Consider the following 15771-nt stretch of genomic DNA (forward strand, 5'->3'; position numbering starts at 1 on the left):
ATGATCTTTTTTGGTTTCATTCAAGTGATGATGCCATCCATAAGGCAGGTACAAATAGAGGAAACTGTAGGCCCAACCAAAGCCCCGAAAGAGATTTGTAAAGGAAATGCACCATTTGAATAGGTGTCAAAAGACTTGCTCGTCCAAATTCCCTCTTCATACCTGAATGCAGCTCCCGTTAGTTACAAGTCTGTTTAACTTCACAAGGATTGTGCACACATATCTAAGGACAGAATTTGTCCCCCTGCCTATGATGTGTTTCCCTTGGTCATTTTTGGGTTTAGTCTTATGAAAGCATTTTGTGTTGTGTCTGCATCAAGTCACTTAAAGCCAGCCCACGAATATAGAAAATGTGTGGTGTGTGGTTAGCCATCCAACTGGATCACAATAAAAATTGTTGTGTTAACAATATGCTGATCCATTCATGCTACAGGTTTAAGAGAAACCTAGATATGCTGGCTATTCCTGTGTGAGCAGGACTAAAATCTGTCTGTTTGAAATACCTGTTCAATAGGCCCGTTTGCATAAATTTGATGAAGCTGAACTCATTGACCAGTTAAAGCATTCTAAAAATTAGTTAATGAATAAAACACTTTACAAATGCTAATTTCTTGGGCAAATTAAATTGTTTTTTTAAACAGAAGGCATCAAATCAAAGTGTCTCTCACATTTTGATCTTTACAAAGACGCTAAAAGGCATTAGAAACCATTTTTAAATGCCTCTGACAACAAAAAAAGGCTCCACATATTTGAACCAAAGTTTAAAAAAAAATAAAACTTCCTCCTCATCTGGGAACCCATGTACTGTGTGTAATTTCACCCCGAAAGGAATTTATTTTTATATAGAGTCGTAAATCTCCAGGAAGAGATGGGGGTTATGATGGAAGTCCTGACATAGCCTTAATTATTGTGAATATAGCAAATGTGACATGACAATAATGAGATGATTATATTGCAGAAGAAGGGTATATAATGCCACAATAGCACATTTTTATGGAGACGTCTGGCATTACCAACAAGAAGAAGGATTGGCATAGATTAAATGTGTGAAATAATCAATGTAAAATAGAGTGAAGCGGTGTTCTTTTCCCCTTAACATACTGCCTAACAGGCAGATATATGGAGCAAAGCATGTGTTGTGGGTGAGCATTTAAAAATTCATTGCAACTGCACACACAGGCATGCACCAGATTTCAAATAAATAAAGAAATGTGAGCAAACAGACAGTGTTGGAGTATTTGGGCTGAAATGTTGTTGGCATTTTCAGCCTTAAACGAGTAAGGGGGAAGAGTCCCATACACCTCTTAGATCTTATTACTGTCTTTATCCTTCCTCTTCGCTTCCCCCTTTTTTTCAGTTTAAGATCCTTGGGTCAGGGCTTATGGCTTTGAAGCACCTGGAACATTGTTAGGCACTCAGGACCATGTCACTCTTATGAATTACTGGCTGTGGATGGGGGGAGCCATGATGCTGTGGGGAAGGAAGCTTGCATGGTAGGCACCACATTCCTCCACAGAGGAAGTTGCTAAGTTGTAAGCATGGACGTTGGCCTGGGTAACTTCAGATACTCTCCGTTAGAGTGAATACCCTTTTGCCTCTTGCAGTTTTAGATACTTCTTATAGGCCTGGCTATTCTCCGAGTTTCACCACCTTCATTGGCGTTCCCAAATTCTCTCAGCTGTGGTACCCCCTTGCTCAGCTCCCTCCCTCATCAACACCCCATGCTGACTCAGACCCCACTTCCTTCATTCACAGATTGACTATGCTGCATGCTACACTCGTTCACATTAATACAGGCTGCTAGTCCCTCCTCCTAAATAAAGAAAACTCCCATCCGCTCCCTCTCCCCTTTCTTCTACCACTCCTGATTAGATTTATCTCCCTCCATCAGCCCCTGCCATTGTCTTCCATTCTCTCTCTGCCAAAGAGAGGTGGGCAGAGCCTTGTATTTGAATGGCAGGGCTCTCGTGCACCACAAGGGGAGATGCTGCGAACATTCCTAGTTTCCGCTTGTATTGCAATTCCATGTTTCTGGCCATGGACTTCACAGAGCTTTTGCCATGAGAGGTCATAATGTAGCTCTTGCATGTTGTATTTCTTGTCTCCGCAGAGCAGGAGATAGTTCCACTAGGGTCTCAGCACTGTGAAAATGCAGTTAATATGTTAATGATAAGATATCTGGTAATGCTTTTATAGTGTCAAGTTCTTTACAAGTTTAAACATCCCTCTGGTGAGCCCAGACCAGTACAAAACATAGGTAATGCATTTATTTAGTAATCAGCAAATTACCTTATGTAGTCAGTAAATGTTGAAGCCTGAACTGCTGATAAGATCATTTGCTTTCAGGTGTTTTCTCAATATTGTGCTCAGCATCGAGTATAAATTGAATAGAGTGACCTTTTGATACTGAGTCAAATTGACTGCATTTCCAAAGATTCTGTGGTTTCAATTACCATAAATTTTTGATATTGGGTCCACAGCCACTGCATTGGCTCCAGCATAACAATATCTTATCATTGGTCCTGTTAACACAGTCAGCAGAATTATAGCTTGTTCTCTGTGTTTTTGTTGTAGGTTTGTTGCGTCTTCTGTTTTGTTGTTTGGTTTTTTGTTGCTCAGAATTGAAGCTTACTGTCAGGGAGAGGAAAGATATTCAGTTTATACAAATGAAATCTAATCATTAAGTGGCTTGCAAAATATGAATGATTTTTGGTCAAAAGATGTAAAATGTGTCACAGGTTGCTAGCTGGGATCCTGAGTTTGTGAGATGGATAAGTCAATTAGTAGCTCCTCAGTTTGTTAGAAACTTAATTGTCAGTCTGTAATGGAAACTTCTGAACTGCAACAACTCATTAGAAGCAATAAAACGTGTCTTTTTGTAGAAGAATATTTAGAGGACTTGTTTAAAATGCCATATTTGTGTATAGTATAAAAGCTGAACTTTACACCTGGAAAGAAATTTCAGATTAAGGGGAAGTGAGGAAAGATCCTATCTGAATATAGCCTGTACCTGTGGTTTTCAGCTGACATCTGTTGCCTAAATAGGAGAGATTTGGTAATACTTTTACAAATGCAGGTTCATTACAAATTTTAGCATTTCTCTGGTGAACTCCAGGCAGTACGGAATGAATATATGTATGCATAGCTAATACTTGACTACCTGATTGGCATGTGCACAAATCACAGGTTTTTTGCATACAACTTTGCTCTGAAAAATTACAGGCACAATTTAAGAGCTTGAGTGAAGATCCCTTTGAAAATATGTTACTTTCTCTTCAATTGTGCATAGCATTAAAGTGCTATAATGTCCTATAATGCGCTATATCTTCCTATCAGAAAGAAGAGAGGTTGGGAGAAGATACTAAAAATGGATGCAGGGATTATTTGGGAGGTTGCAGATGACATGCTGGCTGTATGACTATTTATTTATTTATTTTTATTTATTTATTTAGTACTATTATTGTTGATTTGATAAATACTGCCACTCTGTTTGGCGCTGTTAGAGAAGAAATGAAAATGGTCCTTGTCCTGAGGAGTGTACAATTTAAAAGACAGAGGCGGAGAACATGATGCATTGAATAGCAGAAGTACTCTAAATGAGTACTAGATACCTCCTACACACCTCTGAGCAGAGGTGATGCATGGGGAGGGCATGCAGGGTCACATGTGTTGTTCTCCTCCCCCCCGATTTGCTGCTTGGCTTGTACAGTTGTGAAGATTAAGGGTAAATTTTTCAAAAACGCCTCAGAGATTCTCAGCAGGCAGATGCTATAGAAAAAAACATTTAATTATTATATTATTATTTAGTAATAGTGCTACTGTACTCGTAATCTCTCAGGCCACCAAACAGCTGTAAGAAATGAGTTGATGTGTTGAAATGACAGTTCCCAGCGGCTCTAGGTTTGCTGCTACCTGATGCAAAGTATCCTTACTATGACACATTAGTTACTTGTTGGCAGTCTCATTATAGAGACCACAGACTCAGTGAGACAGGAGTCTGAGCTCCCACTTTTTTCCTGGAGATGGCTCTTCCAGGAGAGATACATAGGTGGTGTGGTGCAGTTGCACTTTCTTCTTCCTGAAAAGAGGATCCTAGTCTCCACGGATGTCATCAGCAGTGATATCATCAGACTAAATTTAAAAACAGCTGCCATCGCCACCAACCCCACAGCACAAGTCCCTAAATACACAGGGGGCCAGAGTCCCAGCTAGTGTAAATTGGTATCGCTCTATTGTAGTTGGTAACACTATGCAGATTTATACCACATGAGGATCTAGCCCATCATTTTAAAGATTTTTTTTCCAGTGCTAATAGTAACTCCACCACATTGTCCTTTGGTTCTTTTTCTATCATAGTATGTGAGGCTTGATCTTATTGTAGTCAATAATAATCATACCTACCTCTTCTGTAGCACTTCTCTTCCATACACATCAAAGTGCTCCGACCTCAGAAACTAAAATCAGCTAATGAATGATGAGGGTGCCCCCAAGTTTTCTTCAGACTGATCATTTGGATGATGAGAAGGGGCTTGATTTTTGCCTACCTAGAGTCATATTGAAAGATTAAGGGCTTAATTGTGACATTAATCCATAGCCATGAGTTGGGAGTAGTGGGGAGTTGCAGTGCCCCAGCAGACAGTCCCAGAGTCAACTGGTGTAAATTGTCGTAATGTAACTATGGGGTGCAGCATGTACATATCTTTGTGGTTAAAATCTCTGCTCCCAACGTGCCTCTTTCCAGGGGAAGCATTAACCAAGGACGGTCTTTAACCCCAGAGGTGTGGAAGGACTGCCCCTGTGAGTGGCTGTTACACAGGTGGTGTAAGTTGGAAAAGACTCCATGCTTTTTGGCTCCCCCATTGTGATGCACACCTGTAGGGACCAGACATGTTCTAGTCCTAATCTGTTTTTATCAAATGATCTTTTAGCAAAACATCAAGCATGTGTGACAAAGTGGGAAAGCAGCACATAACTGTCCTGGTAGCAAATGCATTTAAAAAGTCACAGTAATCAGCAGGATCCAGTCATTCCAATGTGTTTTCACAAAGTCCCTATTTGCATATATTTGTAATCCCATACAAGGCATCCTCCCACTCCATCTTCCATGCAGATTTCCATTCAGGTAATTCTTGGCAGTTATGAGCTTCTTATTTAGATGGAAGCCAGTACAAATTGAGTGTCACCATGTTTGGAATTTATGGGCACAATTCACTGAGCTGCTGAGTGCCTCCTGTGATGTACTGAACATCCTCAGTTCCCACTGACCTCAATGGGAGCTAGGGGCGCTCAGTGCCTTGCAGACAATACTGAATAACTCACAGGTTCAGGCTCTGTGAGATTAGAAGGCTGTATGCCCGTACGGAAAATGACCCTCATAAGTGGCAAGGCTAAAATGGTGGAATTTACTGCATTTAGCTGTTGCATAGCTTCTCCCTAGTGCTGTCAACACTAAGACTCAGACTGTGATAGTGAACCAGAGTTGCCACTTTAGTGATTATGACTCAACCGTTCATCTGCTATACCATCTCACTCTCCCCAACTCCCCCCCAGCCCAGTTCCTGCTGTATCTAATAAATATATTTCTATATAAACAGTAATTTAGGACAATTAGGAGCAATAGCATAGTTAAAGCTCTTAAAGGTTATCTTGCAATGTCATTTTACTGACTAATGTGTTCCTGCTGCCATGTCGTTTGTGAACAGACATGTGTTAGCCAGCTAGTGTGCTTCATCTGTGGTGACTTTGATTTATTTGCTCTGTAAATTGGGACTGAAGCAATAATGGAAAGTGACATTAATTGTTTAACAGAGTCCTCTTTGTCACATCCTTTGCTTTCTCTAGGGTGTTTGATTGTTGAAACTTGTACAAAACTAATTGAAATTGCTATGATGAGGAGCAGTGTCCACTCAACTTTCTGTTCTTGAATGTCAGAGCACTTGAATGTCTGTTTAAAGCACAAACGCAAAGCAGCTAACAGCAAATATCAGGGTTTCTCCTAGCATTATATTATTGAAGGAGGCATTCCATGTCAAAAATAGTAACACTTAGGGCTCTGCTATGGGTTTGGTAGGCTGTTGTGCCCAGAGGGGAGGTGGGAAGTGGGTGGAGGTGCACCATACCAGCGAAATTTCCAGGCATTCTCCTTGCAGAGCTAGTGGTCAACTGGGCAGAATGCCTCTGGGGTCGCTTGGGGCAATGTGCTTAGGAGTGCCTTCTTTTCGGACTTTAAACATGTAGTCTGCCTCCTACAGAATGTAATATATGTCTGCTATAAATTTCTATTGGTAGATTTAAATATTCAATTAAAAGGGTATTATTCTATTAGGTTGCATAGAGTTGTTATGGGAAAAGGCTGCCTTATATACCAGAATTTGGACTTTAATTTTGCTTGTTTATTTCAACAATGCAACTGAGACAACCCAAGTTAGAGAAAGATTCTCTTAAAAAAATTGGCTTCCATCTTTTCTCCCCACCCCCTTCACCTCAAAACACAACTGTGATAAACTGGTGAATTATGCTTATAGTTCTTCCCATGATTCTGCTGTTTTGCTCAAGATGTGGTCATTTATATTATTATGCTGGGAATCACTAAATGGCACTGTTAAACATAGATTTGCAAGTTTTTTCTCAGAGTGGGAGCATTATTCAGTCTTTGAATAAACACTTGTCTTGTTAGTTTTGTGATATCGTTTCTTTCTGAGGAGCAGTTGCAAGCAATAAGAGAGTTTTCTCACTGCTTTAATCTTCCTAACTAGAGTAGAGTCTTATGTCAGATCTGCTCTCTCAAAACTGGGCATTGGTATTTTGGCTAAGCTTCCCGAAAGAGGGAATTGCCTCAGTGCTGTTTGACCACCTCTGTTCAAGGACTAGTGCATTTAGTGTGAATAAAAAGTTACATTAAGAAAATATCTAGACTCCACATCACTGATTTCTCTTCCAACACTTAACTGGCACAAACCAGTGTTTGCTAGTAGTTGGCTGAGGGATGACAATATTTTGTTGTTAGATGATTCAATTTACACTCTGTATAGAGAAACATATTTTTAAGGTCTCGTTGGTATTTTATCTTGCAATCTTTGTCCATTCCTTGATCTTCTAAACTGTGAGAACTTTAAAAAATGTTTCATCAAATTTCTCTGACAAGGTGTATGTTGGGGGCTGGCCCAACTTACATTAATGTCAATGGATAGATTACATTCAATGAGATTTGGATTAGGCCTCTGAAGTCAATGGGAGTCTTTTCATTGGCTTTAATGGAAGTGAGATCAGAGTCCAAATAATAAATAATTGATATGACAAACATCCCTAAAATTAATATATAAAGTTTTTATTTGCTGGGAAACCTTGTTTTCCAAATATACTATTCTATAGATAGATAGATAGATAGATAGATAACTGAGAATGTATTGCATTAAAATATAAGGAATTTAAATTTATTTGATTTGACACAAACAAGTCCTGTTACGGAAATAAGATATCTTAATATAAATTCACATTACCGCCACATCTGATGATGAATTAATCTACTTTTTATAATTGCAGACTGAATTACATAAACGTATACAATAGTCTCATTGAGCACTCAAACTACATCACTGGGAAGGACAACTTCAAAGGCAACCTGCATAATACATTTATTTTAAAAGAACCCAAAGAGTCTATCAATAATGTGAGCGCTGATTGAGAACAGAAACTTGAATATTTGTTTTTGGACCAAGAATTTTTAGAAGGAGGTGAGGGGTGACACAAGATTGCATACACGATCAAGACTTGCCTAATTTCTCAACTAATACATTTTGGTGTTCTGATTAGCTGTCTTATTCTGTGACTCTTGTAATTTTGTCAGGTCAATTAACTGGAGTTCAGTGCTAGACAGAGAGAAAGAAAGAGACAGCCTGGGCACTGCTAGCTTCATTAGATGTCAGTAGCTTAGGTGCATTCTGTAATACAATCTGTGCATGATAATTTAACCATAGTTGTTAACATTGAATTTTAAAAAAATCATCTAAGGAAGAAAGTAAATTGGAACAATACACTGCAATTGCAAACAGATTTCTCCCGCCAAATGCGGAAATGGATAATTTCATTGCCAAAAATTACGTTTTATGAAACTCAATTGCAGGTTGCTAGTGTAAAGACAAGTTTTAGACAAAGTTTTACTTTTCATATAGAGATTCACCATTTTATTTCTCCTGTCTCTCTTACATCTCTCTCGCCCTCTCTTGCTCTCTCTCTTTTTTTTTTTTTTTTTGTCATACAGAAGATAGATGAAGAGAATGAAGCAAACTTGCTAGCAGTTCTCACTGAGACACTGGACAGTATCCCTGTGGATGAGGATGGATTGCCTTCATTTGATGCACTGACAGATGGAGATGTGACCAATGAAAATGATGCTAGCCCTTCACCAATGCCCGACGGCACCCCTCCGACTCAGGAGGCAGAAGAGCCGTCTCTAGTAAGAACCCTTCCTACTGTTTAACAGGAATTGGATGTGCCTCTGGCTACCCGCTGCATGGGTATGATGTAGTCACAGTAAGGTTTGGACTTTTCATTTAGACTGAAACCAAAGGCAAATCAAGTCAAATACTAAAACTTGCAGAGGGGAGATGGGGGCAAATCTTAAATATTAAGAACTTCTGTTGAAAAAATGTGTTGAAGAGAGAGGTTTTAATTTGAGATTCTTGTTCTAGAGACTGACACTTTTGGTTATCATTGCATTCACATCAGTAACAGTAATGTTTTTAATTCACATTTCCTTTCTTGGGGCTCTGTTTGTATGTATAGACTTCACTTCTGATCATGTGTAAAGAGATCCCCGTTAATGCTGGCTGGATTTGACACTAGCTGACATGCCTTTAACAATGACTTGACCAGTAAGCACCAGCATAATGTTAATAGGGGTGGGGTGTCAAAGGGAGATTCTCTGTCTTTAGCTTTTCTTCCCTTCTGCAAACAGTAGCATCACATCCACTTCCCAAACATCCTGCTGTTGTGCAAGTTGCATAACCTCACAGATAGTCAATTTTTAATATATCTCACTCTAAGGGTACGTCTGCGCTGCATTTGGAGGTGTGACTGCAGCACAGGTTGGCATAGCCATGCTAGCTATTTAGCTAGCACTGCTAATAATAGCAGTGAAGTTGCATCAGCTTGGGCTTCAGTGTGAGCAAGCAATGCGAGTATGTTTCTAGGACCCCCAGTGCCCTGGTACAGCCTGAGATGAAGTCCATGCTGCCATGACTTCATTGCTATTTTTAGCCATACTAACTAGATTAAAGCAATCATGGGTCTGCTTCAGTGTGGACATCTCCTTCTGAACCCAAAGTCAATGGACTTGTAGTGCAAACCCATTACTTTTGCTTTACAAAAGCAGTTTTGAGTCCTGACTCCTGATCTTGCTTTCATTGGAGTCATTTTATTATTGGCTGCTGTAGGAGCAGGATCGGGACCTTAATTTTAATATTTCACATGTCTGTTAAGGTGACTTTTCTTCTGGATAGAACATAAATGTTCTACTGTTGGCATGGTTCACTGAGGAGATTCTCTTTTGCCTTGCCTTGCCTTGCCTTGCAGAAAACCAAGGCAGACGTAATTTCTTCCTGCACTGCAGTGTACTGTAGTACAGGAAGAGGAAATACGCCAGCAAGCATCAGAGAAAAATCAACCCTTTTTTGCCCTGAGGATTATAGAGGACTTTGTTCTGTGTTAGTGTACTCTGCTTGAAGAGATTGATGTAACTAATTTTAAGTAACTGTGCAAAATAAGATAAGTTATTTTAATCCTTGCAGATGCATAACTTTTCTCTCCCCAACCCACCCTCCTTCTTCTTCCCTGATGTGTTTGTAGCTTAAGAAGCTCTTGCTGGCTCCAGCCAACATTCAGCTAAATTACAATGAATGCAGTGGTCTCAGCACACAAAACCATGCAAACACTAATCACAGGATCAGAACAAGCCCTGTGGTTGTTAAGGTACAAACTTAATCTTTGTAATAAGGAAAAAAAAGTAACAAAGACTTTTATGCTTTCAGCAACTGAGTAAGCAGTAGATCTATATGTACAGTATTAATCTGCCCAGCATCCTGCAACTGCTTCAGAAATTGTGAACAGATTATAGTTTGGGTTCCAAAAAATCACTCGAGCTCCTTTATGCTGTGAATAGTTCATTTATGCCTTCTCTCTTGGCATTAAGAGGTAGTCCCACCGTCTGTCACTCTTTGCCCACTTTATTGATATACAGAATAGTAGGGGGCGCAATAAAATTTGCTGATGGGCTGATGTTGTTTATGAATGACTCCAAGATGCAGTACTGCCATTTTACCAGCTGTCTAACCTAAGAAAGATTGCACTGGAATCTCGGCAAAAGGTCTGTCTCAGCCATTAATTGGGTAGAATGCTGGGCAATGACATAATTCCGTTAGCAGGCTGTATTAAACAATGTTTGTCTTGCCATTCACTGTAACTGAAAACGGAGCATTTAGGGGTACTTAAGAGAGTTGTGAATACTGGGCTCAAGCAAATTAAGGTTTAAACCAGTTTATTTTTTTGTTCACAGTAAAGGTGCTGTAGGGTCTTGTTAGTTACATGTTGCTGAGTAGGAACATTGAAACGTAGGAGAAATGAAATAAAAAGCTGCATAAATGTAATTTAGGAATTTTAAATGTAATTTTCTTTCCTTGTTCTGCAAACAATTATTCACAGCTCATAGATCTAGTGCACTTAGATTGAACAGTTCATTGAAAATCTCATCTCTTCAGAAAACCTATATCTATTCTGATAAGGTTCAGTTCACTAATTTTAGCTTTTTTTTATTATTATTATGCCTTGTTTTTAAGACCGAGAATTCATGGAGCAATAAACCGAAGAGCATTTGTCAACAGCAAAAGCCACAAAGACGTCCCTGCTCTGAGCTTCTCAAGTATCTGACTACAAATGATGACCCTCCTCAGACCAAACCAACAGAGACCAGGAACAGCAGCAAAGACAAATGCATCTCCAAAAAGAAGCCCCATCTGCAGTCTCAGGCACATCATTTGCAAGGTAGGCTTGGGACCCAAGAACGTAATTTTGGCAACAATGTTAATGGCAGGAAGCTGAAATGCAATGACAGTGAAAACACTAAAACCCAGTACTTCCGCTGTTCTTTGCATTGGTATCTGTGTGCTGTAAATTCAGAAGCTGTTCAGCATAGAGGGAATTAACAGTCAGTACAATGAAGTTAGTTAAACGTAGCCTTTTTAATATAGACAATTTAAATCACAATCCCCTTAGAAAAGGAACCTGAAAATTTTAACCAATTTACAAACAATTAACAGACACTGAACCATCCACAGAGGTTTAATCATAGAGTTCTGTATCTCTAAGAAGTACTTATACATCTGAAGAAGCTGGGCAAGCCAGTTCATTAATGCGCTTCTTTCTTTTTGCCAGTGTAAAAATGAAGGCATTGTTAACTTGCCACATGTGCCTTAAGAGACAATAAATAGTGCTCTTGCAGCTACTGAATAGGCAGTAAATGTGTCATTCCTGTTACAGTGAGAATGCCAGTTTATATTTTTATTTTGTAAATAGTTGAAGGTTTAGAAACCAGCCTGACCCTTCTCTCTCTCTCTCTTCTTCTTAAATTTCTTTATGGCCAAAACAAAACATCTGTGTTGACTTTTAGCATCCTCCCATGTACAAAGAGCTTGGCTGGTGCTGTAAGTAGCTTCTGTGGCAGAGATACAAGAACTTAAAGACGCTCCCCTGGCAGACATTTTCTATTCTCTTCTCTCTCCCTCCTCCCCTCAGCTAGGATAAAGAAAAACTCTATAAGCTTATGGGCCCAAAGGGAGCTTATTTAAAGTTACTGTTATTTTAAAATACACATACTTATGTACTGGCGGTGCTTCCAAGAGAGCAAGGTTCTGATCTCAGTTATATCCATGCAAATCCAGAATAACTTCATTGAAGTGAGTGGCATATACCCTGGTGTAGCTGAGATCAGAATTTGACCCGAAGGTTGCTACTCTGATTTGTTAGAGCAGGAATAGAAATATTTTAAAGTGTCAGTTCTAAACATACACATCTTATTTTTGTTTTGTTTGCCCCCATTTTCCTGCCCGTTACTCCATCCCTCCTCTCAAACCTCATTTTGACCCCTGATTAATACAGCTATGTTTAAATCTTCTCTCCCTCACCCCTTTTAATCTTCTCCCAGCTGTAGATTCTGACCTTGGTAGTGTGGTATTGCCCATTTCGGTTCAAATTCATGTAAACAAGAGGCTGCTTAATGCCAAGTGACACTCCTTTCTGCTGGTTTTAGCAGACTGCTTCAGAGCACAACCAGACTGGATTGTTCAGGGATGATATGGGTCTCTCTGCTGAAACTGTGCCGAAACAACTTGATAAATTCAGATGAGTTTGGGCTAAAGGTGAACAGGAGGATTAATACTCCCCAGTATGTCTGTATCTGTCTCTTGTCTTTTACTTACATTATAAGCTCTTTGGAGCAGGGTCTGCATTTGTTCAGCACCTAGCATAGTGGGGTCCTGGTCCATGTGTTGGGCTCCTAGGCACTACAGTAATACAAATAATAAATAAATAATATAAAAGTCCTTACAAAGAACTGTACTTATGGGAGTTTAAACAGTTTGATTGTTGGCTGTGGCTTTAGTAACATTACGATATTGTCAATATTATTTTCTTGAGTTCCTGCAGTTTAGTCTCCAGTCCCCCAAACATGTAATTTTTCATCAAATATTGCTCTAGCACACCAGAGCATGGCAATTAATATCAGTGGTCCTGCATAGGTGCGGCTGAGAGCAAAATTAAGCCCTGAAACAAAAATGGTCAAAATTGGGCAAAGTTACGCTCCTAAATCTTTATTCAGGTGCCTAAATGTGAACTTGGAAATGTAATTTTAGGCACTCATTTTTTGGAAGTCTCATCTCTTATCTTTCAAAACCAAGAACATATATATAGTACAAATACAAGAGGTGTGTGAAACTTTCAACTTGAACAACAAATGCACTTGAAATCAGCCTTGCAAATTCAACCCACATTCCCAAATCAGCAGTAGTTTGCTTAAATATTTAATCAAAGCTGGATAATGCCTTTTTGCTCCTTCCATAAATATGAGCTTGCTATTTTATTTCAAGTTCCATTTATGTTGATTGGGAAAACTCACTCAGGGTGAGACAAATGGCATTTTCCTTTAGGGTCACTATCCCAAATTCTTTGTGAACCCACATGAATGTCCACAGATCCATGGAGGCAGAGCTTGTCTGTGGTTTTGCAATGAGATTTGCTCATGAGGAAACTGGGTTCTTTTGAAACTGAACATTTTTAATCTACAGGAGGAAGCAAGCCCATGTGAACTTTTATTGGCATTAAAATAGAATAGAAATTGGAAGCTCTAATAAATAGCCAGTAAGAAAATTGGCATTGTGTTGAGTAAATATTTCCTCACAATTGTGTGTGACGGTGTTTCTTCATAGCTGTTGTACTCAGATTCAAGTTCAGTAGCACACAAAACTAATAACTGGCGTAGTGGTTCATAGCTTGCTAGGCGAGTTTAGGGCTGTTTGAGAATTAGCCACTATCTGCTTAAATCTAGGGGTCAAATCACAGGTCTGAGAGCTAGCATCTGAGTTCAGTTCCCAGCTGTGTCCCAGATTTCCATGTCACTGTGGCTCAGTTTTCCAGTCTGTAAAAAATGTGTTATTTTATACTTCTCTTCGCTGTTGTGAAACTCTGAGGGAGATTTTTCAAAATCACAAAGAGTGATTAAGCACTTACTCTCCATTAAAAGTATCAGTCATCTATAAAGTGCCCCGTAGATTTTACTCCATTAATATGGTGGATGTGCTTCCACAAACTTTGTTTCTACTCATTGCCACTATGGTTGAAAATATCAATGCTTTTTAGCCACTTAAACCTGTAGCTAGCCATTGGGGACTTTGGCAAGTCTTATTGAACACAAACATTTGTCTCGTAAATATGTATGTGCCTAGCTAATATGTCTAGAAAACACCTATTCATCTCATGGTAACTCGCTAGTTAGTATATAGCAGCAGCCATACTGGATCAGACAAGGGAGCTGTTTTGGTCAATTTCCTATCTCAGGCTCTGGCCAGTTCCTAACGCTTCTGAGGAAGGTGAACAGAAGTGCTTAATCTTCCTTCTTGAATTTCCATACAAGGAAAAAATGAGGATTGGTGTAGACTTTTTAAAAAATGAATGATCTCATTGGGAATACTCTCGAGTTTACAAAAATAATTAATTTCCTTTGATGTCAGTGGGAATTCCACACCTGGAATGAATGCAGATTATGCAAGAGTCACACTCTGGACAAGAGATCTGCAGTGCAGGAGTGCTAGAGAGGAAAATGTTGTCTTAAATAATTAATTTGCAGAAGAGATCCCCCAGTAGCTGTTCTTGATACAACATTTACTGTCTTTAAAAATCCAACTCCTGCAAACTAAAATTTGCAAGTAGTACTGTTTTTAATTTTTAATCACTTTATTAGCAATTAAAGAATGCTTAATTGGTTGAAAATATCCTTGGTTTGCTTTGTAAAAAGACAGATCTGAACAAATGGTAACTACAAAGTTGTATTTTGTAACTAAAACTTTGTTGTACACTTATTTAGTTTAAACTATCTGTGACTATATCTGTGGCATGCCATAGTTTGCAGAATAAACTTGCAAAAATTAGGATTATAGCTGGTTCAGTCTTGGCCTCACCGAAACAACCTATTTTCAACCTTGTATATAGAACTGTATGCTGTAGAAGTAAAATCATCTGAATATTCATAACGTCCTGGTGCTTTGTAGTTATTCTGCTGCTCTCATTTCCAAATAAAAGGAGAACTGTCGCTTAAATTAAATCTAAGAGAGAGAACATTTTCACAGCATATTCTGTAAATTTCTCCATTGATTGTTAACATGTACCAGTCTATCTTCTGAAAGGTTCTTTGCATTTGGGTTTTATACCATACTTTAAAGACTCAGTAATTGATGTAAATCAGTGTTGAAATTTAGGTGCCAGTAATAAGGGGTCAGAATGGATCTCGTTTTTATTTAGCCATCAGATAAACTGAGTTTAGCCCTATGGGAATCAGGTAGAATTCCTGCACTGATATAAACAATATACTAATATAAATTTCTGAGTCTTCACAATATTTCATAATCAGTTTCTTTTTTTCCTTCTTCAGCCAAACCAACAAGTTTATCACTTCCTTTGACACCTGAGTCACCAAAGTAAGTATTATGAAATGTAAAAATTTACAAAAGGGAGGGGGCTTTAATACATTTTGGCTACAGCAACTCCATTTCAGCTTGTTTTTATAAATGTGCCCTGTCTTCCAGTGATCCCAAGGGTTCCCCATTTGAGAACAAGACTATTGAACAAACCTTAAGTGTGGAACTCTCTGGAACTGCAGGTGAGAGATGTGGAATACGAACATTTTTTTTCTGTAAGCCTGACTTTTTTTTTATTTGGTAAGGAGGTCTTCAAGGGATTAATTTTAATGGTTTAGCATTGACTTTTTACCTAGTTGCCTCACATGAGGTATGTTTAAAACTGACTTCAAACCTACAAGCAGAGCACAGTTTCTGGAAAAATGTGAATGAAAGCATTTATCTGGAATGTTTCCCCATTCCCTCGGAGATTTGTGTGGTGCTGAACATTGTTTTTCAAATACAGATCCAACAGCACAGAATACAGAGGTTGCAGATGGAAAAGTTGTGTCATTGAGTCAGTATGATGCTAATGTAGGGCTGTTCCTAATTG

At 38.9% G+C, this 15771-nt stretch overlaps 1 protein-coding gene across 2 annotated transcripts in view; it reads left to right on the forward strand.

Annotated features, from left to right (window-relative positions):
- Positions 1-15771, forward strand: part of PPARGC1A (PPARG coactivator 1 alpha) — a 496095-nt gene that overhangs the window by 450331 nt on the left and 29993 nt on the right. For both annotated transcript variants that reach the window (XM_034770965.1, XM_034770966.1), the window contains exons 3-7: positions 8261-8455; positions 9847-9969; positions 10833-11037; positions 15194-15239; positions 15348-15421. In XM_034770965.1, coding sequence (XP_034626856.1) covers positions 8261-8455; positions 9847-9969; positions 10833-11037; positions 15194-15239; positions 15348-15421 — 643 coding nt within the window. The remainder of the gene's footprint in view (positions 1-8260; positions 8456-9846; positions 9970-10832; positions 11038-15193; positions 15240-15347; positions 15422-15771) is intronic.

This window comes from Trachemys scripta, chromosome 5 (genome assembly GCF_013100865.1).
Source record: "Trachemys scripta elegans isolate TJP31775 chromosome 5, CAS_Tse_1.0, whole genome shotgun sequence".
Classification (NCBI taxonomy): Eukaryota; Metazoa; Chordata; order Testudines; family Emydidae; genus Trachemys; species Trachemys scripta.